Source organism: Macaca fascicularis, chromosome 15 (assembly GCF_037993035.2).
Source record: "Macaca fascicularis isolate 582-1 chromosome 15, T2T-MFA8v1.1".
Taxonomy (NCBI): Eukaryota; Metazoa; Chordata; class Mammalia; order Primates; family Cercopithecidae; genus Macaca; species Macaca fascicularis.
This window is the reverse complement of record NC_088389.1, coordinates 61322258-61350145: the sequence shown is the minus strand read 5'-3', so window position 1 is coordinate 61350145 and position 27888 is coordinate 61322258. Positions and strand designations below refer to the sequence as shown.

Here is a 27888-nt window from a genome sequence, read left to right as displayed (position 1 = left end):
GCCGGGTGGGAAGGGGGCTGACAGCCTGATGGAAGCCACACCACTTCTCTGTGGAGGCAGAGCTGCAGTCCACTCCCTGCAGCCAGTAGCTAGTGGTGGAACCTGACTGGGCACTGTCCTGGGGATTGGGATCCCACAAGTGGGAGTGGAGGTCTGGTGAGGCCAGTCAGCTTCCTGGAGAAGAGCAGGTAACGAACACCCAGGGTTTGCTCTTTGGACAGCTCCAAGTATTTCTCACCAACAAGTCTCCGAATCCTTAATAAAATTCCATGTCGGCCATTCTCAGAGAAGGGGAAACTTTCATTCCTAAGAAGTTGGGGCCACCTCACACACTCTAAGAGCTGTTTTCGTGTCAGCTGTGAAGTGATAACTGAGCCTTCCGTGGTGGCAGCTCCAGCCTGATGAGATGGGAAGGAAGGTGGTGACTTCCAGAAACACTGCCCAAGAAGGGCGCTCCGGTGGAGAATGCTGAGGCAGTGTCTGAGAGGCGCCTCTTTTCATGAATGCAGTTCGGGACAGTGCTTTGAAAGCTGCAAGGAACTTTTGCTTCATAGATGGATGGAGATAATTCAGCCATCTTCCCCTCTCCCCCTCTCTGATCAGCATGCTGGGGTTCTGATGGAATGAAGCCTGGATGTGTCCCCAGAGCTGGTTGCAGACTGACCTCCCAGGACACACCCTCTGTCACAGCCCTGCCTTGCTCAAGCTTCTGCTTGCAAACCCCCAGTGATGGGAAGCTCATTACACACATTCAGGTCTAACCAAAATTCTTACCCTTCACCTGGGCCCTAAATCCCTGTGACTCCCACTCGGCAGGCCCAGGTCTGTCCCTTAAGGGTCCCCCATACTCTCCACCCTTTGGAAATTTGAAAGCACTGACCCCATTCCCAGCCCAAGTTTAACCCAGGCCAAATCTGCACAATCAGCGAATATAAGGGGTGAAAGGAGGGGGTAATGATTTTGGCTAGCCAATTCCATCCCATACAGCTCTTCCTCCAGCTACAGATCCTGCATCCCAGGCTCCAAAGACTCAGTGCAGACAGCTCCCAAAAGCCAAGAAAAAACTGCACAGGGCATTTCCGACAGGTACTATGCTATGGATGGGGCCCAGCTAAGCTGCCTTACTCACTGACCACACCAACGACTCACTGAAGTGTGAGTGCATACACTTGCACACACATGCACACACATGCGGGTGGATGCACACTCTCACAGGCACACACAACACTGACTCAGGTGGGGGTCCTTGCTGTCATTCCCGGGCAGCTGCACGTCTGGTCTTACCCATGGGGCTGTGGCAACACATCAGCAATCTAACCGAGCTACTTCAATTCGTCCTCGCCACCTGAGAGATGGCCCACCCACCTCTCCACTTTCCCTCCAGCGACAGGAAACAGTGAGGATGCTTCTCACCTGCCAATGAAGCACCCAATGGACTCTGTCCACAGACATGGGGAGAGAAGGCTGGTGCCCATAGGACCCCTCCAGCCCCTGAGTGAGATGGTCTCCTTCTTCTATGCCCCAGGAGGCAGAACTGAGCCAAAAGCTGCTTGGGAAACGCACAGCCAGCACCCGCCCTGGAGCAGGACCCACAGAGGCCAGTGACCAGATGAGACACAGACCTGGATGTGATTCTGTGTCTATCTTCTATCAATAGCTCAATAACTCAGACTGACCGTGACACCTGTGATGGCAACTCTGCCACAAAACCCAGGCCAAAAACGGATGCTTGTGGGCTCAGAAACTCATTCTGAGACAGTTCCATCTGAGACTTTATGATCCTTTGTGAACAACTAAATGTACAGGAGTTCTAAAACCACTTTTGGGCAGAAGTGGGCAAGTTCTGGCCTGAGAGTTTTCAAAGATGATGTCCAATAGGGGAACTGCTTTTCACTTTCTCAAATCACCTGGGATCTTGTTATAACAGATTCTGACTCGTAGGCCTGGGATGGGACTTGAGACCCTGCATTTCTAACCAGCTCCGGTGAGGCCAATGCTGCTGGTTCAGGGACTACACTTTTAGTATCAAGATGCCAGGCTAGACTAGACTGTCAGAGGCAAGGGCAGCCCCTGAGAGGCCCACAGGTGGTCAGTCCAGGGGAGGGTGAGACCCCACACCTGCCTGTGGTGCTACATTATAATGTGGGCCCTGGGTGTCTGGGAAAGTTGCCACATGAGCCTTTTTAGCCCTTTAATCAAACTCGTGTTTGCAAAGAGTAAGCTCTTGGATGGCCCCAGTTCCTCCCATGCCCAGAGAAGCACAGCCCCTGATCAGCCATTCCCAGGGCACAGGCCTTGGATTCCTTTGGTTCAAGGGACTAGAGGAGGCTGTAAAATGCACAGGAGAGGCCTGGGGCAACTAAGGACCCCCAGTCACAGGATGACTCTTATCTTTGGCTCTCAGTCAGGAGCTGGGGCTCCAGAAAGGTGATGGGACAGGTTGTTCTTGAGGACCTCACAGCCTGGCAGGTGAGACCAAAATAGAACTAACCCTGATGTGGTGTGAGAAATGTTCCCCCAGTGATGTATGCAGGAAACTCGATAGACCCATAGGGGCAGCAGGAAGCCTGTGGGGTGCATGGCTGTGTACCAGGGAGGGCTTGGAGAGATGATAATGTTTAAGCTGGACCTCAAAGGAGGCATAGGATTGCTCCAGATAAGACAGGCAGGGAAGGGCATTTTAGCTAGAAAAAAGGGATTTGCTCAGTGCATGCTATATTCAAGGAACTGTGAGTAATCTATGTTGGAATGGCTAGAACAGCAATTAAGGGGCCTGGGATAAGGGTAGGGTAGAGGCCTCACTGTTTGGGGTTAGAAAGGGAGAAAGGGTCTAGTTATATATGAAAAAAGGGGAGATTTAAGGCAAAATAAATTTTAAACAAATTAAAAATAAAAAGTTTCCCTTTATGACTGTCAGTGTGGTAGGAATTAAATGTCACTCACTGTCTCTCTTTTTACATGCCTAAACTCTCAGACACCTAAACATTGTTTGGCATCTGGCTTTTCATCTCTTAACAACAGACATAAGCATTTCTCTAGGTTGTTATGAACTCTTGCTAAACATCACCTTTTAGAGGTTGCACAATATTCCAATATTCCACCACACAGACGCACAGAAATCCAGCCCCCATTGCCGGACACTTGGGTTGCTCTCAATTTTCCGTGATTATAAACAATGCCTTTTCTGAATTTTTTTTGTTTTTTATCTTTTGCGCTTGTTGCCCAGGCTGGAGTGCGATGGTACAATCTTGGCTCACCGCAACCTCTGCCTCCCAGGTTCAAGCGATTCTCCCGCCTCAGCCTCCTGAGTAGCTGAGATTACAGGCATGTGCCACCACATCCAGCTAATTTTGTATTTTTAGTAGAGACGGGTTTTCTGCATGTTGGTCAGGCTGGTCTTGAACTCCCAACCTCAGGTGATTCACCCGCCTCGGCCTCCCAAAGTGCCAGGATTACAGGCGTGAGCCACTGCGCGCAGCCTTCTGAATTTTTTTTATCATAACTTTGGCATAGATTTTGAGGAGTGGGATTAGAATAAAAAGGTGTGGGCTTAGGTTTATGATTTATGATGCACATGCCCAAGATCACTTTTCAAAAGGGCTGTGGGAGAGGAGTTCTAGAAATGTGACAGATACCCAGATTCTAGAAAAACCAGACTCTGAGTAGGGAGGAAGGGGACACCCAAGTCACTCAAAGGGCTCTTGGCCAGAGGAAGGTCATCTGGGAGGGGCTGAGCTCTGCCCATCACCTGTGCTCTGTGAGCAGGTGCACGCTGAAGCTGGGATAGAAGACACAGCAGCCCTGTGAACCCTACAGGCCTAGCTCAGCTCGCAGCACTGGGTGGGCTCGCCGGGCCGGCTCAGGTTCAACAGAAGCTGCTGTGCACACTGGTTTCCTCTTACTTTCTAAGACAGTTCCTTCTGAAAACTGCAATCAGGCCAGGCGCAATGGTTCACACCTGTAATCCCAGCACTTTGGGAGGCCGAGGTGGGCGGATCACCTGAGGTCAGGAGTTTCAGACCAGCCTGGCCAACATAGTGAAACCCCGTCTCTACTAAAAATACAAAAAATTAGCTGGGCAATGTGGCAGGCACCCATAATCCCAGCTACTTGAGAGGCTGAGGCAGGAGAATCACTTGAACCTGGGAGGTGGAGGTTGCGGTGAGCTGAGATCGTGCCATTGTGCTCCAGCCTGGGCAACGAGAGCGAAACTCCGTCTCAAAAAATAAAAAAACTGAAAACTAAACTCTTGGTTTCAGTGAGCTATGGCATTATCAATAAATAGCACCATGACAGAGCCAGACAATGACAGCATCTGAGCCGTCTCTGAAAAGTGCAGAGGCTGGAACACTGAGACCCTGGAAGCCAGGCCCAGAATTTCTCCTTGGCCTGGTTTCCCTTCCCTCACCTCTCCCTTTCCTCTGCAGCCTACATCTTTGAGGGTACTGAGAAAAAACACCACCCAATTAGATTATTAAACAGTCCTGGAGTTTGTCCTGAGCGCAGGTGGGGACCAAGGTGAGTGCTGAGCACGGCTCAGCAGCTGCCTCCTGAGCAGCGTCAGGGCTCCTTACCTGCCAGGGCTGGGATGGTGACTCGGTTCCACTCCCAAGGTTGGTCGTACTCATCGGCGGGCCTGTCATCATCCTGGGGCAGCTTGCTCTCCCGCAGTCGGGGGCTGACTGTGCTCTCTGAGTCCGAGTCAATACTTTGGCCTTCAGGTTCGTAAGGGGTGTCATATAACTGGATACCTTTATGTTGGGACCGGACGCTTTCCTGCCTCTGAAATTCTGCAGGCAAAAAGGAAGGAAGCAGAGATTAAATGGAAGTGTGGTATGCACTTCCTCACCTGGATTCGCACCCAGAAACACCACAAACTCAGAGCTGCCAGTGGGGTGGTGAGGGTGACAGAGAGACAGACCTCTGTCTGGGTTTTACCTACCCCACCACCCCTCAATGCCGTGTCTCTGCTCTTCCTGGGCCAGGCTTGCTCACAAGGCTCACAGGCTGGCAGACCGAATGACAGCCCTGCCTCCATCCACTCATGAATCTCAGTCTTAAGAGGCAGAGCCCAGATGTGAACATGATGCTCCAGGTGTGTCCTGATGTCCACCCAGAACACGCAGAGCTTCTGACTCCTTGCTTCATAGGCAGGCTGGGGTCTTTCCCTCTAGGGCAGTTCCTTGCCCTCTTTGGACTTTCAGTCGTCATCTGTACAAGGAAAAGACTAGGCCATGCAGTTCCCACAAGCTCCCAGTTTCCACCTGCTCACACATTCATTTAAAAGAACCAGCAAGAGCCTCCCCAAGGAGACCAGAGGCCACTTTTCTCTCCTGCAAAGGCTGAGTGACCCCTTCCCTTTATTTCTACCTCCCTTAGAACATCTTCTAAACAGACTGAATTCATTTAGGGATTTGAGAGGGTGTCCAGCTTCACTTCTGAATAAAGAAAGAAAGCTCTTAATCTTCTAGAGAAGATGCTAAGGCCTGGCACTGGTGTGGGCTGAGGGGTGACTGCCTGTCTAGATGAGGTCCCAGACAGGAGGTGTTCATTTTGTCTGCTGCTCAGTCCTGGGAGGCCAGTGGTAGCTGGCAGGATGGATGCTAGGATGCTAACATCAGGCACTTCCCGGTCAAACAGGGAAATTTGACCTGCTCTTTGATCATGGATACTATGTGCATGGCCTGAGCGGGGAATGTGGGGAAGGTTTACCATGGAGGTTGGTTTCAGGAACCCCACTGTTCCCACAACATGTGCCTAAATTGCCATCATGCTTGGCAGCAACGGGGACTCAGTGCAGGACCTGGGAGTGGCAGGGCAGGAGGGAAGGGAGATGGCATTTGAACCGTCAGCTCTGACAACTGAAAACAGGAGAGGGGCAGCTTCCTGGTGGTAGGACCAGGACAAGCCAATGCAATGAGGCTGGAAAGAAGGTGCTTGCTGCCTACTTCATTTTTTATTGTGGTAAAATACATATAATAACATTGAGCACTTTATTTTATTTTATTATTTTAGATGGAGTCTCACTCTGTTACCCAGGCTGAAGTGCAGTGGTACAATCTCAGCTCACTGCAAACTCTGCCTCCCGGGTTTACACGATTCTTGTGTCTTAGCCTCCCAAATAGCTAGGAACACAAATGTGCACCACCACACCTGGCTAATTTTTGTATTTTTAGTGGAGACGGGGTTTTGCCATGTTGGCCAGGCTGGCCTCGAACTCCTGACCTCATGTGATCTGCCTACCTCCACCTCCCAAAGTGCTGGGATTACAGGTGTGAGCCACCACACCCAGCCAGCAAGACCATTTTAGCCATGATTAATGTACAATTCAGTGGCATTAGGTACATTCACACTGTTGGTAACCTTTGGCACCATCCATCTCTAGAACGTTTTCATCTTCCCAAACTGAAACCCTGTACCCATTAAACACTAACTCCCCATTATCCCTCCCCAGCCTCCACAATTACCCTTCTACTTTGTCTCTATGAATCTGATCAGTCTAGGCACATCCTGAACAACGTGGAATCATTCAGTTTTATAATGTTGTAGCATGTGTATGACTTTCCTTTTTCAGGTTAATATTCTATCATTATGTATATTCACTGTCCATGTTGGCTAGAGCACCAGGTCCAAGGAGGTGAGGGAGTAGACGTGAGGCTTGATGCAAACAGGGTGAGAACTATAAGTGAGCTATTTCAATGCTCTCTTGAGGCCTTCCCAAAATCAGAATTCTGATGGCATAAAGATATGGCAGAAGACACGGGAGTTATGCTCCTTGAAGAGCAGCTGATAAAACACACACAAATGACATCAGCCCTTCTGAGAAAGAGAGCTGCTTTCAGGCTGGGCTTTATGATCCAGGTCGGCTCATGTGGACACACGCCCTGATGAAACAGACGCTAAGGATGCTGTGCCTGTGATTGTTAGTATTTACATGAATTAGCTTTATGCTAGTATTTCCTAAACTTTATTGAGTCATGTGACTTCACGACTTGGGCCATTTCTGCCTACCAGTTGGGTGGTTACTTACCATTTTTATTTATCTTGCCTCACTTTTTAGATAAAATAACTCATTTAAAAAGGAGAATTTGGATCACCATCCCATAAGCCATCATTCTTTGCCAAAAATAGATACTAAGCAGAATGAATGAGAACCAACAATGCCTGCCGGGAAGTTGAGCGTGGGGCTTGCTTTCTCTGCTGAGAGGGGAGATTTGCAAGTGTTGGAGAGCCACTGGGAAATGCAATCAGCAAACAGACACTTTCTCTGGCAAATATGAATAATGTTCTCTCTCCAGAAAGAGAGAAAAAAAAGGGAAAAATCTTCTCACTATGTAGTTCTCAGGACACCTAATATCACATCTATGAGAAGGTGTCCCATACTTTGGTAAACATAGCTTTTGTTGGGTCCCATGAGTAAACTGGGATCATTTATTAATTTTGAGGATGATGCTTCCTTTTTTTTTTTTTTTTTACAGAGGGAGGAACAGGAAAAGAGAAGGGAAAAGCTATAGAGTGGTAGGACTTTGTCACTTTAAGGTGAAGACCAACTGTTAAGCACGGTGGACAACTTCATAAATCACTAAATCTACCAAACTATCTAATCTGCTACTTATTGCTTTGTAGGTTCCTCATCACCTGGATTCGTCTTCCTCAGTTCTGAGGAGTGAAGTCTAGCCTCCTGTCTGCAGAATTCTGGGGGCTGAGGATACGGCAGCTGAGAAGGCACTGACCTGGGAAAACCACCTTCCTCTTCACCCTCCTTCACAAAAGCAAGACTAGCAACCACTCCTATGTACACAATTGATGAAGCACTTTTCATGCAATTCACCATTTAATCTAAAGGAACCACAAACAATTCACAGATGTACTTCCCGTTGGGCCCTGATAATCACGAGTGCTTTTGCTCACTCTCACGCCAAAGAGATACTCAGTGAATGTGGTGGGATAAATGAAAGAGAACTGGCAGCCAGAAACCACTGTTTACCCCCAAATTCCAGATACTTTATGAAAGTCCCTGACAGCAGTGATAAAGGATCTGGGACAATATGCCAAATGCATACAGTTTAGTGTTACACAATATGCAGAAGAGATGGATATTCTACATAAACACCAGCCTTAAAGGGAAACATGTGCAGTGAACAGATTAGCTATTAAATCAGAGGGCTTGTACATACACTCTCATGCAGGATTTATTGTTCCAGAAGCATCTGCACCTTACCAAAGCTGGGCTAGTAATGGCATGCAGTTAGGGCAGGGGATGTTAAAACGGTAATCATTAAAACAAGCCTCCCCCCCATATTACATGGCAAATTCAAATTTTCATTAAGGCCCAGACAATAGGGAACAGTTAAGTAAATTATGGCCTGTTAACTGGATGGAATATTAAGCAGCCATTAAAATGATAAATCTGAAGATTATGTAGTGACATGGAAAACCATGCATGAAATTATGCTAAGCTAAAAAGTAAAATGCAAGATTGTTTATGTGTGGAGGGCAAAGCATAACGCTGGCTTTTTAAACAAGTCTCAATGTGAGCAGGGCCCCACAGGGAATTCTGCTCCTTGCCTGGGCATTGGTAAATACCGACATCACACATTTGGCCTATAATATCTACACTGTGATGACAGCAACGTTTTAAGTACAGACATCCACAACACCAAGAGCTGTAAAACCCAATACAGGAAGGTAAACAGCTACTGTGTAGAGGAGAAGGGATTATCGCATAATTATTTTTGAAAGTTGTTTTAAATAATGAATAAAGACACTAGAGCAGAAAAAATGTGATTAAGATGAGGAGCACACGAAAGTAAATAGGATTTTAAGCCCCATGAGAGTAAATATGATTTTAAGCAGGTTGGGCTTCCAGGAGCTGTGTGTGTTCAGGAAGCAGCTGCCTTTCCCTGAGAAAATGCCCATTTGGGAGCATCTTCTCTCCTGGGAGAGGTTCACCAACAGCCCCAGGACATCAAAGGCCCTTGTGCCAGGCTAGCTTGCCAGATGTTGCTGTCTCCTGCCTAACTACCAGGCCCGTCCTCCTTACTAGCTGGGCCAATCCATGAGGGTCCAGAGACCGATCTCAGAGGGGAGTCTGTGACCATATGTTTTAAGTCACAAGTTATCTGGACATCACCATCTACACATTCATGCAAAATGACCTTTAATATTAGGTGGCAGGCTGTAATTTCATGCCTCTTAGGCAGAGAGCAGAAACATTAACAGGGTGGGGGTTTCTGTTGACTTCTGTAGCAGAAAGGTTTGCAAGTAGAACTACATACATAGAAAGAATGGAAGAATAAAGCACTTTCTTTAGAATCAGAGAATGTTAGAACTGAAAGGGACCCTAAGAATTTGCCTGGGCCTGTTCACTAGGAGAGCTAGGCGGGTGTGCTGCCCACAGACTGTGGCTATGGTGGGGTCTGCCCATGGGAATGTGGAGAAGGTTAAGGGCTGGGGAAAGAGAGCAGACGATAATCCTGAGAGGATGTGATAGGGGTTTAAAAGATTGTCCAGTCCGCAAACAACGAGCTATACTTTGCTCCAGTATTCACCAACTTTGTGCCTCCCTGAAAAAAAAAAAAAAAACCCACCAAAGTTGGGTGCAGTGGTTCATGCCTGTAACCCCAGCACTTTGGGAGGCCAAGGTGGGCAGATCGCTTGAGGTTAAGTGTCCGAGACCACTCTGGCCAACATGATGAAACCCCATCTCTACTAATAATACAAAAATTAGCCAGGCATGGTGGTAGGCACCTGTAAAAGTTTTTGGTTTTCCAATGCATACAAAAGTTATATTTATATTATACTGTAGTATATTAAATGTGCAATACCACTGCCTTAAAAATATATAGTACCTTAATTAAAAAAATATTTTATTGTCAAAAACTGCTTACAATCATCTGGGCCTTCAGGGAGTCATCTTTTTGCTGGTGGAGGGTCTTGCTTTGATGTTGATGGTTGCCGACTGATCAGGGTGGTAGTTCCTGAAGGCCGAGGTGGCTGTGGAAATTCCTTTTTTTATGCCCCTCCCCACAACTGGGGACATTTCTTAAAATGAGACAATAAAATTTGCCACACAGATTGACTCTTCCTTTCACGAAAGATTTCTCTGTAGCGAAATGCTGTTTTATAACATTTTACAAACAGCAGAACTTTCAGAATTGGAGTCAATGTTTCAAACTCTGCTGCTGCTTTATCAACTAAGTTTATGTACTATTCTAAATCCTATGTTGTCATTTTAACAATGTTCCCAGCATCTTCACCAAGAATAGATTCCATCTCAAGAAAACTATCTTTGCTTATCCATAAGAAGCAACTCTTTATTTGTTCAAGTTTGATTATAAGAGTCCCACAATTCAGTCACATCTTCAGACTCCACTTCTAATGCTAGTTCTCTTGTTATTTTCATCATATTTGCAGTTACTTCCTCCACTGAAGTCCTGAAGGCCTCAAAGTCATCTGTGAGGATTGGACTCTTCTTCCAAACTCCTATTAATGTGGCTATTTTGACCTCCTTTCATGAATCACAAATGTGCTTAATGGCTTCTAGAACAGTAAATCTTCCCCAGAAGGTTTTCAATTCACTTTGCCCAGGTCCATCAGAGGAATCACTATCTCTGGCAGCTATAGCCTTATGAGACGTATTTGTTAAATAACAAGACTTCAAAGTTGAGATTACTCCTTGATCCATGGGCCGTAGAATGGATGTTGTTAGCAGGCATGAAAACAACATTCATCTCCTTGTACATCACCAGTAGAGCTCTTGGGTGACCAGGAACAGTGTCAATGAGCAGTAATATTTTTAAAGGAATCTTTTTTTCCTGAATAGTTGGTCTCAAAAGTGGGCTTAAAATATTCAATAAACCATGCTGTAAACAGAGGAACTGCCATCCAGGCTTCGTTGTTCCATTCACAGCGCACGAGCAGGGTAGATTTAGTATAATTCTTAAGGGCTCTAGGATTTTTCAGAATGGCAAATGAGCATTGACTTCAACTTACAATCACCAGCTGCATGAGTCCCTAACAAGAGGCAGCTTGTCCTTTGAAGCTTTGAAGGCAGGCATTGACTTCTCCTCTTTTGCTCTGAAAGTCCTAGATGGCATCTTCTTCCAGTAGAAGGCTGCTTTGTCTACATTGAAAATCTGTTGTTTTGCGTAGCCTCCTTCATCAATGATCTTAGCAAGATCTTCTGGATAACTTGCTGCAGCTTCTACATCAGCACTTGCTCCTTCACCATACACTTCCATGTTATGGAGATGGCTCCTTTCCTTAAACCTCAGGAATCAACCTCTGTTAGCTTTTCTGAAGCTTCCTCCACTCTTTCAGCCTTCACAGAATTGAAGAGTTAGGGCCTTGCTCCAGATTAGGCTTTAAGGGAATTTGTGGCTGGTTTGAGCTTCTATCCAGACCAAACTCTCTCCATAACGGCAATAAGGCTGTTTTGCTTTCTTTTCGATTGTGTATTCGCAGGAGTGACACTTTTAATTTTCTCTAACAACTTTCCCTTTGCATCCACAACCTGGCTAACTATTCGGTGCAAGAGGCCTACCTTTTGGCCAATTTCGGTTTTTGACATGCCTTCCCCTGTAGGCCTATTTCTAAGGTTTTGGTTTAAAGTGAGAGATGTGTGACTCTTCCTTTCCTTTGAACATGTAGAGGCCATTGTTGAATTATTAATAGGCCTAATTTCAATATTGTTGTGTTTTACAGGATAGAAAGGCCCAAGGAGAGGGAAAGAGATGGAGGAATGGCCAGTCAGTGGAGCAGTTAGAACACACATAACATTTATTAAGTTCGCCATCTTATGTGGGTGCAGTTTGTGGTGCCCCAAAACAATGACAATAGTAACATCAAAGATCACTGATCACAGGCCACTGTAACAGCTATAATAATAAAGAAGGTTTGAAATATGAGAATTACCAAAATGTGACACAGAGACACAAAGTGAGCGCATGCTGTTGGAAAAATGATGCTGACAGACTTACTAGACAGAAGGCTGCCACAAACTTTCATTTTGTAAAAAAATGCAATACCTGTAAACCACAATGAAATGATGCACAATAAAATGAAGTATGCCTAAACATTTTATTATGGAGAGTCTCAAAATCTCTATTTTGAAAGAGGATGGGCCAGACGTGGTGGCTCACGCCTGTAATCCTAGCACTTTGGGAGGCCGGGGCGGGGCGGGGTGGATCACCTGAGGACAGGAGCTCGAGACCAGCCTGGCCAACATGGTTAAACTCCGTCTCTACTAAAAATACAAAAATTAGCTGAGTGTGGTGGTAGGCACCTATAATCCCAGCTACTGGGAAGGCTGAGGCAGGAGAATCGCTTGTACCCAGGGGGCAGAGGTTGCAGTGAGCTGAGACTGCGCCACTTTACTCCAGCCTGGGCAAAAGAGCAAAACTCCGTCTCAAAAAAAAACAGATAAGCAGGCTGGGCGTGGTGAATCATGCCTGTAATCCCACCACTTTGGGAGGCTGAGGTGGGCAGATCATGAATTCAGGAGATTGAAACCATCCCAGTTAACACGGTGAAACCCTGTCTCTACTAAAAATAGAAAAAAAAATTAGCCAGGTATGGTGGCACACACCTGTAGTCCTAGCTAGTCGGGAGGCCAAGGCAGAAGAATCGCTTGAACCTGGTAGGTGGAGATTGAGGTGAGCCAAGATCACGCTATTGCACTCCAGCCTGGGCAACAAGAGCGAAACTCTGTCTCAAAAAAAAAAAAAAAAAAAAAAAAAAAGGATAAGCATCTAATGAAATGATACGTAACAGGCCCTATGGTAAACATCAGAAGAAACCTGTTCTTTACCTCTTTACCTTCTCTTCAGGAACAGAGGAAAAAAGGCTTGGGTTTGCTCTCTGGAAACCTGAGGGCAAGGAAATCAGCAGCCTCTCTGGTGCCCAGTCCCCATCTTTTCCAGCAGTGCTGGCATCCACCTGTCCTTGCAACCAACCACGTATCTACTGAATGCCCAATAGGAGAAGAGACGAAGAGGAATGAGATGCAGTCCTGGCCTTCATGAAGCCCTTGGTAGCAGAGGGCAGAGCTCCCAACAGGGACAGACACTCAGCCTCCTTAATGGGAGCAGACTTGATACCACGATCTGATAACTAAGAGACAGGTTTCCATTGGGGGAACCTGGGAGAGCCTTCAAGAACTTAGACAGGAGGTCATAGCACAGTGATGTGGCGGAGAAAATGGGTACCAGAGGAAGAACCAAGGCAGAGGTCTAGGGAATCAGAAGCTTAAGGTATACATGAGGTTGCTCGGGAGGGCTGGGGACTGACAGGTGCCCAGTGACAGATGCTGCTGGAGGCAGATGGAAGGGGGTTTCTGGATGGCCTTAAAAGTACTGCATGGCAGCACCCCCAGGAGTGGTTAAGGAGTGATGCCCAGGTACCTCTGGGCAGGGAGGAGCTGGGCAGGACACAGGCTGGCACAGACGTGCAGAAGCCTCGCTGGAAATGATAGACGCTGGCCTGTAGGCCCTTCACCTTTAATTTTCCCAGATGGGCTTGTCTGGGAATCCATACCACTCCCTAATCATAGGGTGGCAGAGCTAGGTAGAGTTGTATGGCTCTCCATTCCCAGGCCCTGCCACTACCTCTCGGCCCAGGAAATCTCTATTCTGCCAGTGGTGGGCATGCCATCTGATCTCTCTCACATGGCTTTGCAGCCACCGGGGATCTGTGCCCGAGACGCCAGCATTGCAGGTAGATTAGGCTCAGGGCCCCAGCGATGTCAGGAAGGGCTGCATTACTAGAATGATGCACTTACCACTTGCCAGGGCTGCTCCTCGCCAACTACCTGGAGGGAGGCAAAGCCCTGGGTCCAGTGAACCAACAGCCACAGCAGCACTGTGTACTGAAAACACCGATCCCACTAGACTGCTTAGCCTGAATCCTGGCTCCAACAGGTGACCTGGGGCAAGTTACCTCAGTTTCCTCATCTCTAGAGGGGAGACAACGGCACCCACTGGAGGAAGGATGTTACGAGGATTAAATGAATCCATATACGTCAGGTGTTTAGAACACTGCCTGGTGCAAAGAAGGTGTTTTGTGAATATTGTCACTTCAATGACCACTCCTGGGCACTTCCTTGGAGTCCCATCTCCCAGACTCTTCCTCCTCCGAGGCTGTCTTTGCCCGCAGAGCCACAGAAGGCCTGCTGACTGGAGCCTCACAGGCCAACAATGCACTGGGAATGGGAGGGTCCCAATAACAACCTTTAAGCCTGTTCCCATTTCTGGGTCCACAACTCCCGAGGCCAGTGCCGCTTTGATAATCTGACACTCCCACATAGGAGCCAAGTTCTAGGTCAGCTCTTTTACGTAACACAAAACACACAGGGAAGGTCTCATGTATGTCTAGTCACCCCATTTTAGAGATGGGGAAACTGAGGCCAGGGGAAGGGAAGGAAGTCACAGGGACTAGGCCCCAGGCTCCTTAACTCCTGGACCAGGGCTCTCCTGGCCTTTTCCAGATGCTTTCTGGCATTTTTTTTTTTTTTTTTTAATCAGTCAGTCTTGGTTTTGGTCTTCTGGGGGCCAGGGCATCTATTGCAGTCAGGTCTCTGAGGTGTTAAAAGCATACCGGGCACCACGGGGTGAGTGATGAGCTCCGCGGAGTGAGTGATGAGCTCCGCAGGAGTGGCAGGCGGCTCTTCCTAATTAGACACGCGGCAAAACCAGCCAAGTTCCAGGTGCCACATCAAAAGGGAGACGACTTCCCCCCCATCTAAACCATTCAAACATCTGCTGGAGAAGAATCCTCCCCCCAACCAGGGTGCTTTTAGCGTCTGAATTCAGGGGTCCCTCAGAGGCTGAGGGCAAGTGGCACGGAACAGCAGGGGGCCTCTGGGGTGGATGCTGCAGGATGGCAAGGGCAGAGCAGGGCAGGGCAGCTCAGAGACAGAGCTGGAGCCACCCCAACCGTCACACGGCAGGAGGCCCCACCTCCTCCTCCTCTATCTAGTCTAGTTTCCGGAGCTGTCTAGGAGCCAGGAGACTGACTAATTGGAGTTCTTCTGTCATCTCTTTTCCAGGCGTGCACAGAAACACCCAAGCAACAGAGGGCGGGCTCCGCGGAAGCAGGGCTGTGGGACAAGAACAATGGTCACCTCGGAAGCAGAGCAGGGCCTGTGGCTGCCTGGCTGAACCTGTACTGCCTGATCTTTTATGCTCAGCCCGAGGGCAAGGGAAAGGCCCAAGTCTGGAGTCAGGGTGCCTGGGTTTGCTCCCTTCCCTTGGTCATCTGTACAGGGACAGGGTCTTCTCGTGAGCCCCTCTGGCCTGAAGTACTAGAAGAGAGACAAATCCTGCAAACCTGATGACGACCAACTGCTTTCATTGTGAATAAAAAGGCCACGTGGACCTCACCGTGCAGCTCTGCAATGATCCAGTATCCTTCAGCCCTGCCGTCACTCTGCATCTTCCAGTGACTGCCTTTGCGTGCGGAGGCCTCTGAGCCGCTGCAGGCCCAGGTTCTGGCGCCATCCCCTGTGGAGACTCATTGAGGCGAGCTTGCTGCTCTGGGAGCCAAAAGCAGGGGGCGAATGGGCCTCCCTTTAAAGGAGCCACGTCTGCTTAGGAGACCGCTAAATCCTCGTTGACTGCAAGATCCAACTTCATAGGCAAGTGGGATGCCTGCTTTTCTTCCTCAAATACCCACTGAGCCCCTGCTATATGCCACGTTGGACCCGAGACCAGATGCTGAGCACTAGATGCATTAGATAAGACTCCTGCCTCCTAGGGAACTCATGGCTTAGCAGGAGAAACGGGACACCACCGTCTGTAAGCACTGAGTTGGACAGTAGTGATGAGTGAGTGCCTGCCTGTGCCAGGCACTGTCCTGTGTCCCGGGCACTGGGAGTAAATTACTCCTCATCCTCAAAACAGACAGGCAAGAGTTATACTGCATTTTATCATTCAGAAACTGAGGTTCAGACAGGAGCAGAGGCTAAGCCAGGACAAGCCTAGTTTTGCCTGCCTCCCAGGGCCCTAGAGTGGTGCATGTACCAGCAGCTCGGTGGAGGCAGAAAGGAAATCCAGCCCTAGGATTCAGTAAAACTTCAGGGTGGAGGTGGCATTTCATAGAATCTCAAGTCCTGATGCAAGGAGACACCTTGAGGGCCAGGGATGCTGACTGACCTGCCTGGTGTCACAAACAGTAAGGGGTGGGCCCAGGTGTAGAAGGCTCTCCAGGCGAGGAGGAAGATGAGGCCATCAGGATAAAGGGGAACTGCAGCAGGACAAGCATAAACCAAGTCTGGGAGAGAGGTAAGCTGGGGGATGTTGAGGTGAAAATCAGGGTTCCTGTTGCCCTAAGCCTAATGCTCATGAGGTAGAAGGAAACAGGGAATGGCCCCCACAGAAGGTGGGGCCAGACTATGGAGGATCTGGGATGCCAGGACTAGGGGTGCAGACTCTAAAGGCAGGAAACTGGGAAAGGTAGACCAGGAGCCTTCATCGGGTTTGTGCTTCACATACACAAAATCCTTTAAGAAGCTGGCAGGAAACGGGGGTGTGGTAACTAGATACTGATAATCTGAAGGTTGGGCCTTCCAAACAACTAGGGCTCCACCCTTTCAAGAAGTGGGCAGAAGATGCCGAGGGCTCCAGAAAGCAAAACACACTCCTGTGAACAGCCCCCAGATGTGGAAATGCTGGCACATCCACCGGGATGAGGAGCAGGGGCTGGGCTAGCATGGGAGGCACCAGCATCCTCAGGCCAACTGTGACAGGGCGGGCATCCCCGGGGTCCCTGTGCTGCAGACAGAGCCAGGGCTCAGCAGGACTTCACAGGGCAGCGGCACACACAGACAGATGTGCATCTGAGCTTGTGCCTTCTAAGTATCGACAGACCACAGTTGCACGAAGGGCCAGCGCCCCACACACGCGATCTTCCAGTCTGCTGAGCACGGTGAGGTCTCCACCTCCAGAGAGGCCTGGGGCCACACTCTAATGAGGTAAAGCCACAGGGGACAGGCTTTCACGCCAGACCAGCCACGGCTACACCCCTTACCCTGTGGGGGCTTCCCTGCTCACCAAGTGGCTTCACCTGCAGTTCTCACAGAACCTCACAGAGCGAGCCTCAGAGGGGCTGTGGTGCAACCAGGCCCTTCCCCGCCTGACTGCTGCCAAGACCACAGCTCAGACAAGCTCAGTGGTGGGGCCAAGGTCTCAAAAACTCAACTGTCAACAGTGCAGTAATCACCATTCTAGGAACACTGCATGCTGGGGTCTGCGCTAAGTGCATGCCATCCAGCTTCTCGTTTAACTCTCAAGACAACCCCATGAGGTGGTACCCCACAGACACTGGCATTTTATGGACGGCCACAGGGCAATCAAGGAAGGGATGGAGGCGGCCTGGCTCCGAAGTCCATGTCCTTAACTGTGCAGCCATCTACCTTGCCTTTCCGGCCCAAGTCGGTGTTCCCTCCGCTCCCCTAGGGACAAAAGAACACGGTCACATTCAGGTCAGCAAGAGAGGCAGGCGCTGGAAGAGCCCAGTCCCAGCTCCAGCTCTGTCCTGATCCCACCAGGCTGAGTGACACCAGGCAAGTCGCTTTCTCTCTCTGGCTGTCAGCTGGTCATCAGTCAGGGTCACTGGAGTAATCTCAGGCTCCCCGCCCTCTAGCCTTGAGGTTGATCTGATCACACGCAGCTCCCCACAGGATTCATCATGGTCAGGGGGCCTGGGAGGAAAGCCTGAGGTGGGTATCACGAGGAAGAGAGTGGCCCACCAAGGAGGTATTCAGCACATTCTAGATGCGTCAGAGGGGTGACCAACACAGGCTGCTGGTGCCAGTCTGGCTGGTGCTTAGTGGTTACAAACTGGCAGTGGAGGCAGGGTGCCAGTTGCCTAGAGCAGAGCCAGGGTCCTCTGCTGGGGAAGACCTTCCCCTCTACCTATATACCCTAGGGGCCCTGGTCACCTGGGCTGAGGTACCCCTCACCACATGCCAGCCTTCCCAGCCAAAGTGGCCAAACCCCACCTGTATACCTGGGGCTCATCACAGGGTCACGGCCTCAAGCTGAGGGGTGCTGTTGACAATGTGCTCAGTGCCCAGTACAGCTGCCCCGGCGGAAGCAACTTGCTGAGATCTTGGCACGTGCTCTGCCCACCCTTCTTCACTTTGGAACTGCTTCAAGAGAGGCACTAATCCCCCCAGGGACTGAGAGACAACCTTTGCCTTCTGGATAACAATGAGGAGGCTGCCAGCCTGGGACCAGCCTGGCTCCCCGCTCACCGGCTGTGTGACCTTGGCCAGCTGCCTGATCCATCAGGGCTAATGTTCCTCGCAGGTGAGGTGAGAGGGGTTGAACCAGATGATCTCAGAGGCCTTTCTGACTCCAGAGTTTCTCAGTCTGCTTCTACAAAGAGTGGATATTCACACAGGCTTCTTCTTGTTCTTGTAACTAGCTAATGCTGTGGCTCCAACAAGTTAAGGTGGAAGGGGACCTGTCGAAAGCACCCATCCTACCAGCATGTTGGACGTTGACCCGGCATCCTGACCACCTTCCAGCAAACGCCTCCAAAATCTAACCACCACATGCAACAAGAACCCTGCCCACCGAGAAGCTTCTCTCCCATACACAAAGCTGTGCTTTCCTGCCTGGGATGGTTCTTTTTATGCATCAACTTGGTTGGTCTACGGGGTGCTCAGATATTTGGTCAAATATTATTCTGAGTGTTTCTGGATGACATCAACATTTAAATTGGTACAATGAACAGTATAGATTGCACACCTCTTGTTGTGGGTGGGCCTCATCCAATCAGTTGAAGGCCTGCATAGAACAAAACGGCTGACTTTCCCCTGAGTCAGAGAGAACTCTCCTGCCTGACTGTCTTTGAGATGGGGCATTAGCCTTTTTCCTGCCTTCAGACTTGAACTACACCATTGACTCTCCGGGTTCCCAGGCCTTTACTCTTGGACTGGTACTAAACCACTGGCTCTCCTGGGTCTCCAGCTTACTAACTTACCAACAAATTTTGGGACTTGCCAGTTTTCATAATCACATGATCCATTTTTTTAAGTAATAAATCTCTTTGCACATGTACATACACACACACACACACACTCTCTCTCTCTCACACACACATTTTATTGGCTCTGTTTCTCTGGAGAACCCTAACACATGCCTCTATGGAGAGCCCTTTCCCCACACACCCAGAACGTGGTCCTCAGACTAGCTGCTTGTCTGTGTCTCTTCTTAGGAAACAAAGTTCCTGCAAAGACTGGATCAATTCAGAGTCAAGCCCATGAGGAATTATCTTTATCACATTACAGGGGGATCCGTCTGCCACTTCTCCTGACCCCAAAGAATGAGGCATGCAGCCAAACAGCATTTCCCTAAGAGTATCTGCAATTCTACACTCAGGAGACTTGACAGTAGCAAAGCCGCCATGAGCCCAAGGATCTCAGTGGGGCTCCCCACCTGGCCCAGAAGCGATTGCCTGCCAGGGGCCAACCAAAATTGAACAAAAAGGACTAACAGCAAGACTCCCTCCTTCCATATAGCACTTCATGGTCCGCAAAACCCTTTGGATTATTTGGTTCGTGTAATCACCTGATTGCAGACAGAGCTGGCAACTCCATTTAAGCGGGGAAACAGGAAACTCAAAATCGAAGGGCCTTGCCAAAGTCACAGAGTGAGCAGTCGGCACAATTCCTTGTCTCCACTTCCTACCCTAATGGCCTTTCCAACTCTGACGTCACTTCTTGTATTTCTTGGTGTATTTCTACAGTACATAAAACCCTACTACAGTGTTTTTTGTTGTCGTCGTCGTTGTTTTCGCTTTTGTTTTAAAGAGGAGTGGGGAAGGAAAAGGTGTGTGTGCGATGTCATGCACAAGAGCCGGGAACCTGAAAGCTGCCACTGTTTGAAATTACTTTCAGGCGGCTCTTTCCTGTCAATAGCTATTACAGATGACACCATCCACACAACCATCCCAAGAATTATGTGGAAGGAAACATCTGGATAATAAACATTTTTGTGCTGGAAGAAACAAGAACAGTCCCTGCTCAGGTCCCTGAAAAGGCGTCCTGAAGAGGTTCCAGACTGTGTGAAAGATGTCATCAACTTCCAGAACACGAGACTGGAGACGGCCTCATCTCCCCTGGTGGTCTGTTCTAACGGAGTCCGCTCCAGGTGCCCTGCCTGACATGCTGCTGCCCCAGCTTCAAGTCTCAGCCTCTGTTCACTTTAGAGCACCAGGTACTCTAAACTGTCAAGGGTGCTGGAGGTGGTATGGGGGCTCAGAGATGAATCCGATATTCTCACTGTCGTCTCTTCCCCACCCTGGGAGCCTTGAGGTTTCTACCATTTTCTAGCCCTTTGTGTGCTCAGCTCCCACCCCACCCCACCTCTGGGGGTCAAGTTCCAGTCGAATCCACTTAACACATTCGCGCGATTCCCAGAGCAGAACCCAGTTCCACAGATGCTCAGTAAATACTGGTGAAGGAGTAACATAAACAAACAGGCTTTTGCAAATTCAGAATTTAGCACAGAAAACAAATGTTTTAAAAAAACATTTGTGTATTCTAAGAAGGGAATCGTACTCATAGACTGTTGGAGGAGTATAAACTGGAAATGCCCTCTTCAGAGGTAAAATTGGTAGATCTAACAAAAATTAAATATCCTGTGGCCTAAAGTTCCACTTTTAGAAACCTACTCTACGGAAATATCCAGACCCACAGGCAGAAATAACTGCTCACAAATGTTTGCTACAGAATGAAGGGAGCCCAGAATGAAGGGACCAGAAACTAGGAATAACCTACAAGTCTATGAATAAGAAAACAACTGAACACATCATGCTACAGTCACACAGAATTGTTCAATAGAACAAATGGCCTCAGACAAGATCTGTGACATAGAACAATGTTTCTACCAAACATACATAGCATTTATGTAGAAAACTGTGTTTGCAGATATGCACAGATGTGTATTTTTGTAAGCAAATGGAAAAGGGCTATAAGAAAACATAACAAATTATTAACAATCCTTGTCTGTGGAGGGAGATTTCACTTTTTACCTCCTATAAGCCTGTATGCTGAATCTTCTTACTCAGAGCACATTTACTTAATGTAATAATTAAAATTTTAAAAGGAAGTTGCAAATGTGGCATATGAAGACTCTGCTGTTTGATATTATCAGTATCTGTGACAGCACTTGTTGAGGGCCTATGTGGAACGAGGCACAGTGCCAGGAGTTCTACACTAACCCCTAGGACAGATGGGGAAACTGAGGCTGAGACTGAGAGGGCAGATACCTGAGCTGGTATGGCAGAGCTAGAATTTCCCACCTCCACTTTTCTGATCAGAGTCTGTGCACGCTCTCCTCAGGGCTCCATGCTTTCGGGGACACTGTCATGGAATTCCATCAACTTCTACTTAATATTCCGGTGAAACGGCCTTCTGCATTCATGAGTATTTCTAAACAATTTTCACTTCATGTAATGTTTATACATTTTGAAGTTTAGGAAATTAAGTTTGGAACAAATTTTGTTTCGGTTTTCAATTCCAAGATGTACATTTTAATTATAACATGGCCCCAAACATGACCCTGGTCATCCACAGAGGTACTCGATTTTTAAAGACACATTAAAGAACCGTAGTTATGGTCTCAGCACAGGAAATGATTAAAGCTTTCCTTAAAAACACAGCTACAAGGACAGGCCTAATGACTTTTTGGGACCCACGGTTTCACTGCAGAGAGCCCCACTCTTCTGGAAGCTTGATACCCTCTAAGTCACACGGCAAAGTGATGCCCATCACCCAATTTTCATCAGCAAAGCTCTGAACCAAAAACCAAACTGAGATGGATGATAACCCTCAGGCTGCGCTCCGTGGAAGGAGGTGTGCTTGGGAGTGAAGGAGGTCAGACACCCTGTCAGAAGAGGCTATGCCTCACTGAGGGATCTGAAGGGGTTACAGGCAGCACCACAACAGGTTCCTTCCCACAGATTAACAGAGGGTCCCAGGCTCCCAACTAGAAACATGCTTCGGGAGACACATGGCTAGAGTAGGTGAAGGAGGAGGTTCAGATACGACGCATCACTTCACTAGTTCATTCTTCCACTCCTCCCCTCGTGAGCACCTGTGTTGCTGTTTTATGGGAAAACACTTAACAATAAAAACTTGGTCCAGCCCGGCACAGTGGCTCACACCTGTAATCCCAGCACTTTGGGAGGCTGAGGTGGGAGGATCACCTGAGGTCAGGAGTTCGAGACCAACCTGGCCAACATGGTGAAACCCCGTCTTTATTAAAAATACAAAAATTAGCCGGGCGTGGTGGTGGTCACCTGTAGTCCCAGCTAGTCAGGAGAATCGCCTGAACCCAGGAGGCGGAGGTTGCAGTGAGCTGAGATCGCGCCATTGCATTCCAGCCTGGGCAACAAGAACGAAACTCCATCTCAAAAAAATAAAAATAAAAAACAAAAACCTGGTCCAGCTTTAGAGAAGCTCACGGCCTAAAAACGTGGTCTTCTTTGGGGCTAGTTAAGTGTGTCACCTGCTCAAGTACCACTAGGTTAAAGAGGCTCACACTTCAGTGGAGGGGCAACAGGGAGCCACTGAAGGTTTCTGAGGAAGAGTCGGGGTGAGCAGGGGCCTGGGGTCTGCCCCGTACTTTATCCCACACAGGGGGCTGTGTAAGCCATGTTCCCCTGGCCTGTTTCCTAACATTTTAGACTGGATTCTCACTTCTGGCCTGCCACCATACAGCATGGTGTAAATGAACTAGACAGCACCAACAAGGATCATCAACCACAGGCCCACAGGCAAGTGCCCTCCGGGGGTGCCTGCCACCAGAATCAAAGGCTACAGGTGGCAGGCATGGAAACAGGGTCTGGTGAGCACCATATACATACACATATGCATGCGCGCACGCACACACACACACACACACACACACACACACACAGTCTCACACTCTAGGCCCTCTAGGAGCCTAAGACCCAAGCCCCTGAGAACATCCCCCCAACTGTAGTCAATAGGTTTTCTCTGCAAGGGGGATCCAAAGCATTTCTTATCAGGTGTGCACACGAGAGTGTCTCAGCCAGGAGTTGGTGGCAGGCGAGGTGAGTGACAGGTGAAGAGATTTTAATAAAATGACAAGCAGCAGCCCATGTTACAAGTAGATTCTTGAGATTTGCTGAAGGCTCTTCCTCTTCCTTTCTTCCTGGAATGAGATGAGGCTTAACACTTGCCTTTTGGATGAAGTCTTGTGACCAAGTGAATGAGAACTGGCAGGGAGAGTACGATGGGAACGGATGCCTACTTGAATGTGTGTGTGTGTGTGTGTGTGTGTGTGTGTGTGTGTGTGTGTGTTAAACAAGAAAAAGGAAGTCACAGGAAGAAAAACGAACCGAGCTAAAAATAAGGCTTCTCCAACACTATTGCGAGACAGAAAATATAAGCTCAGTTACGCAGGGAAGCCAATGTGATACGAAACAGAAAATATAAAGTTTCCACCTAAAAATAACTGGGAGTGCAAATGTGGACTTCATCGTTGAGAAATACAGAATTTTTGATATAAGCCTGAGCTTACAGTCTCACTTGGTAGGGAGGAGTTGCCTGAACTTTGGAATTTTAAGGTTCTCTTCTAACTAGGAAGCTGACGATACAGAACTGAGATCAACTCCAAGAGCATTCCTGTCTATTGGCTCGAAGACCTACAAAAAACTTAGACTGTGAAGACTAACCTGAAGCTGAGACCTAGGAGGGCAATGGGTGGAACATGGCTGGGTCAGGAGCCTGGCCCCAGCTGCTGCTGAGAGACCCCAGACAGCACCCCCTCTCCTTTGCAGCTTCCTTGTCTGCAAAATGATGGAACCATAGGCAGCTGATCGGCCTCAGTGGTTCATTTATTTACGGAATCACCCTTTTTCATATTATCCCTTTGTTACTTTATATTTACATATGGTTATAGCAATGCTGCAATGTGAGACAGTAGAAAGTGACCATGAGATCTGGAATGGACTCTCAGCTGGCCACTCCAAGCCGCATGACCTCGGCAAATACTCCAGCTTCCCTGTGCTTCCAGCTCCTCAAAAGCCAAATGACATCAGTAGATATCAAAGAGTAACCAATGAAGAGCATCGTGCATATAAATATTATTCTCTTCTGTCCCATCCCTCATTCAAACTTGATCAGGTTAGAATAAATGCAAATATAACTCAAATGACTGATTACTTCCCCTTTGATTCCACATATGAAATACACTGGCAATTCCAAATACCAGTAAGTTCATTTTAGAACTGGACTTAGGAGACTTAGTTCAAACCCTGGCTGTGCTGACCGCCAGCCTATGCCCTCTGGGAAGTGATTTGCCCCAGTAGAGACTTGGCAACCTCTGTTGTGGAGTGGGGAGAATATTAATATCAACTTCATGGGGCTGTTTAAAATAAAATAAAGGGTATATGAAAGAGTCCTGTAACCATAAAACTCCATGCAGATGTTACATATGAGGAATATACATAGAGTGCACAGACACACAACCTTCCTTCTAGCTGACATCTGGTATAAGTGACTCACCAGTCAATAGGTTTATGTCCACATGGAGAAGACGTCTCATTTCATTTTTCTTTCGTAATATCAGTCACGTATGCTGCCCTTCAATAGCAGAAACTTCTACTTCACCATGAAATATTTCTCATATTCACTCCTAAAAGGAAGAGCCCTGTACTCTGTGACAAGGCTGAGAAGGCATGATCTGATTCCAGGGCTCAGAAACATGACACACAAACCCTTAATATCTGGAACTGAAGCGTTCTTCCTGAGTGTTTCATTAAGTGTATCATCTGCTTGTGTTTGGCACTTTTCCACTAGCTGGGAACCTACAAAAACTGATGTGGGATGACAGCTGAGTTGGCGCTGCCAGACAAGCTTCCTCACTCGAGAACAGGCTGGGGGAAGGGCGGGCAGGCGGCAGCTGTCACATTACAGCTGCCACCACACAGACACGCACTTCAGATTTCACTCACGTCCCCTGACGGAGGAAGGCACCAGCCACAGGCCACATGACCGCTGAGGCTCCAGCTCATCCCGCTCATCCTTGTCCTGGTGAGACAAAGAGGCGGCCACTTCCCTGGGGAAGTCCTGCCCCACCCTCCCAAGGAATCTTTAAACTCCTCGTAGTGCGAGCCCTCCTCTGCTGTGTATACCTGCTGGTCTCTGGGCCTGATATTCCAGCCACCTGCCCACGGCTGGTGGGGAGAAGGCCCTGCTTTTCCCAGCTCTGGTAGAGGGGCTGGCCACTGTCAGTCTGGAAAAATGCTCCTGCACAGGCCAGCCTGGGTCACAGAGTGCTCCAAGCCTGGGGAGCACAGGACCTCAGAGGCCCTGCTGAGTCTCGCATCACCCCAAAGGTCATTTTACTCTCATTCCTCCTCCACTGGTGGGAAGCCGCCTTCCTAGCTTGCCTTCCTCACTGTCAATGTCATGTATATTAATAGCAGAAGGAGTATTAGGGGAGAGGGAGCAATGAGATGAAGAGTGCTCAAAACAAGGAGGACAAACTTATCCAGAAAGCCCCCAGTACCTGCAGGGGCCTCGTTCCACGCTGGCTGATTCCCGTCATTCTCATCTACTCTGCAGAGGTCACTGTTCTGAGGACACTTTGATGGCACTCCCTTACATCTGCCAGAGGGGTTTAAGATCAATTGCTCTGAGACCCAAATCACCATCTTAGGCAGGTGTCTTTCAACATCCAATTGGCTTACACCCAACAATTCCATACAATAGGTCAAGTCATTCTGCTTCCTGGGGGTTTAATTTGCAACTAATTCCTCTTACAGGGTTCACCAGGAAGCTCCCACTGTTTAAAATGAAATGTACCAGAGTGCTTTGTGGAGATTTTTCTATGTGGTGGACGACATGAAATGGCGGTTTTGAATAATGTCCAAGCCGAAATGACTGCAGCCATTTTGTGTGCCTGCAGTCAGCCAGGGTCTGCAGGTGGGAGTGGACACAGGACAGCCTCCTGAGGAAGCCGCCGTGCCATCTGTCCACAGGCTGCATGAAGCGACTCCATTTTCAGGAGCATCTGAGCCCCTCCTCTTCCCTCACACCCAGGATGAACTTTTCTGCTTCTCACCTGGATCATCAAGTCTGAGCTTAGCTGGTACTCATGGTTGCAGCCTGCTCAACAGGGAGAAATAGCACACAGAGGGGACAGCCTTGCAGCCTGTCCAGCCCTCGGGTGGAGGGTCCTTAACTCAGGTCTGAGGCCTGTACGTGTGCAGAATTCTGTGATCATGTACACAGGAGCCTAGAGCCTAAATAAAGCAGCAGTTCTTTAAAAATATTTAGTAAGTCAATGAACACTTAGGTGAGAGTCTAAAGCCCTTATCTCTATAGCACCAGCCCGCTCCCCATCTCCTAATATTGGACAGACACAGAGTGTCCACTGATGTGCTGGCTCTGGGCCAAGGTTGGAGCCTGCTAGTCCCCACCTACCCAGCAATGGCCTTCCTTTCAGCTCCTCATTCAACACCCAAAGGCATTCAAGGTTGGGCCTAGATCTCCCCTCCTTCTACTGTAGTCCCTTAACCACCCTGGAGAAGAATTCTGTCCCTTTGGCACCCCAATGTAGTGCTAATTATTTGTCTGATTCATATGTCAATTAATCACCCAAGGCCTAAAGACATTGCCAGTGCTGGCTCTAACCGCCCTGTGACTCTCCACATTTACCTTCTTATCTTGGACTAATTTTCCAACTTGACCCAGGTTTGAGAGCAGAGGCTTGATGCGATAAACCTGTGTGTCCGCTTGGTGTCAGTAGGATTTCAATGAGCTCAATAGTCTGAGTCAGGGAAATGGTAAGCTGACAGGCAGGAGGTGGGTGGGAGCAGCTGAAGGTTCAACAACTCCAGATAGTCCTGAGGATACAGTCCAAGCCTCTTAGGGGGCTCGGAAAGCCCTTTATAAACTGGTCATCGAACATCTTGGCAGCCACATGTCTCCCCTCTGTAAGTTCTTGAAGCTGCAGCTATGCCGGCCACAGGCTGTATCTCCATTTGCAAGCCATCCCTTCCCTCTTCTCTACATGGCACCCACCTCTGAGTTAACCTCAGGACCCAACTCAGGTGTCAGTTCAGCACCTACGAAACCACCGGTGGGTCCCCAGAGCCACTAGTCCTCTCCTCAAGGTCTGAGCTCGGGCTGCTGCCTAGACAGCCCCTTCCCCCCGGCTTGCTCATCAGTAAAGCCCAAGACATGTCAGACCTGAGTCCACATCCACTGGGGCCTGGGTCTCATTTATGTCCATCTCTGGACGCCCAGTGTAGGAGCTGGCACAGGAGGGTGCAAAATGACTGCAGAGTGGGCAAAACTGCTAAAGGACTGTACTCCAAGTTATCTTATCTTTGTGGTTGGCCTTCTGGGCTGTCCAGCTCCACCCTCCTCAGGACTGGAGCCCTGTACCTCTCACATCACAGAGACACGGAGGCCAAGGCACTCTGCTCCCTCACCCCGGGGGAGATGGCCAGCTTGTCAAACAACAGCTGTCCAGGGTGACAGCAGCTTGTCACTGTGTGACAACGGCAAGTGGGAGAAAGGACAATAAGGCCCTGGGGGCCTGAGGCCCAGGAGGAGACCATGCTAAGGGGCAGAGGGCTCTGGGATGGGATGGGGATAAACAAGAGTGACGCTTCTTCCTGGCTTGTGGTACCCACTGTGTCCAACAGAGCAAGCAGAGGCAGAGGCAAGACAGCCTGTGTGACAGGCACTCACTGCATTCTGCTGTGGTGGAGCTGCTTTCTCTTGTAAAGTGCCGCCGTGCCCAACTGCCTGCTTGTAAAAGGGAGCGCGATGGAGATTTACAGCATTCCTGTTGCTCTGAGCTCTGAGTTATAATTCCAAGGCACCAGTGGCCGGGAGCA

General features: G+C 48.8%; 1 protein-coding gene across 2 annotated transcripts in view; it reads right to left on the bottom strand.

Moving 5' to 3' along the window:
• The window catches only part of SHB (SH2 domain containing adaptor protein B), a 152268-nt gene that overhangs the window by 53980 nt on the left and 70400 nt on the right, over window positions 1-27888 (bottom strand). For both annotated transcript variants that reach the window (XM_005581249.5, XM_074017041.1), the window contains exon 3: window positions 4575-4790. In XM_005581249.5, coding sequence (XP_005581306.4) covers window positions 4575-4790 — 216 coding nt within the window. The remainder of the gene's footprint in view (window positions 1-4574; window positions 4791-27888) is intronic.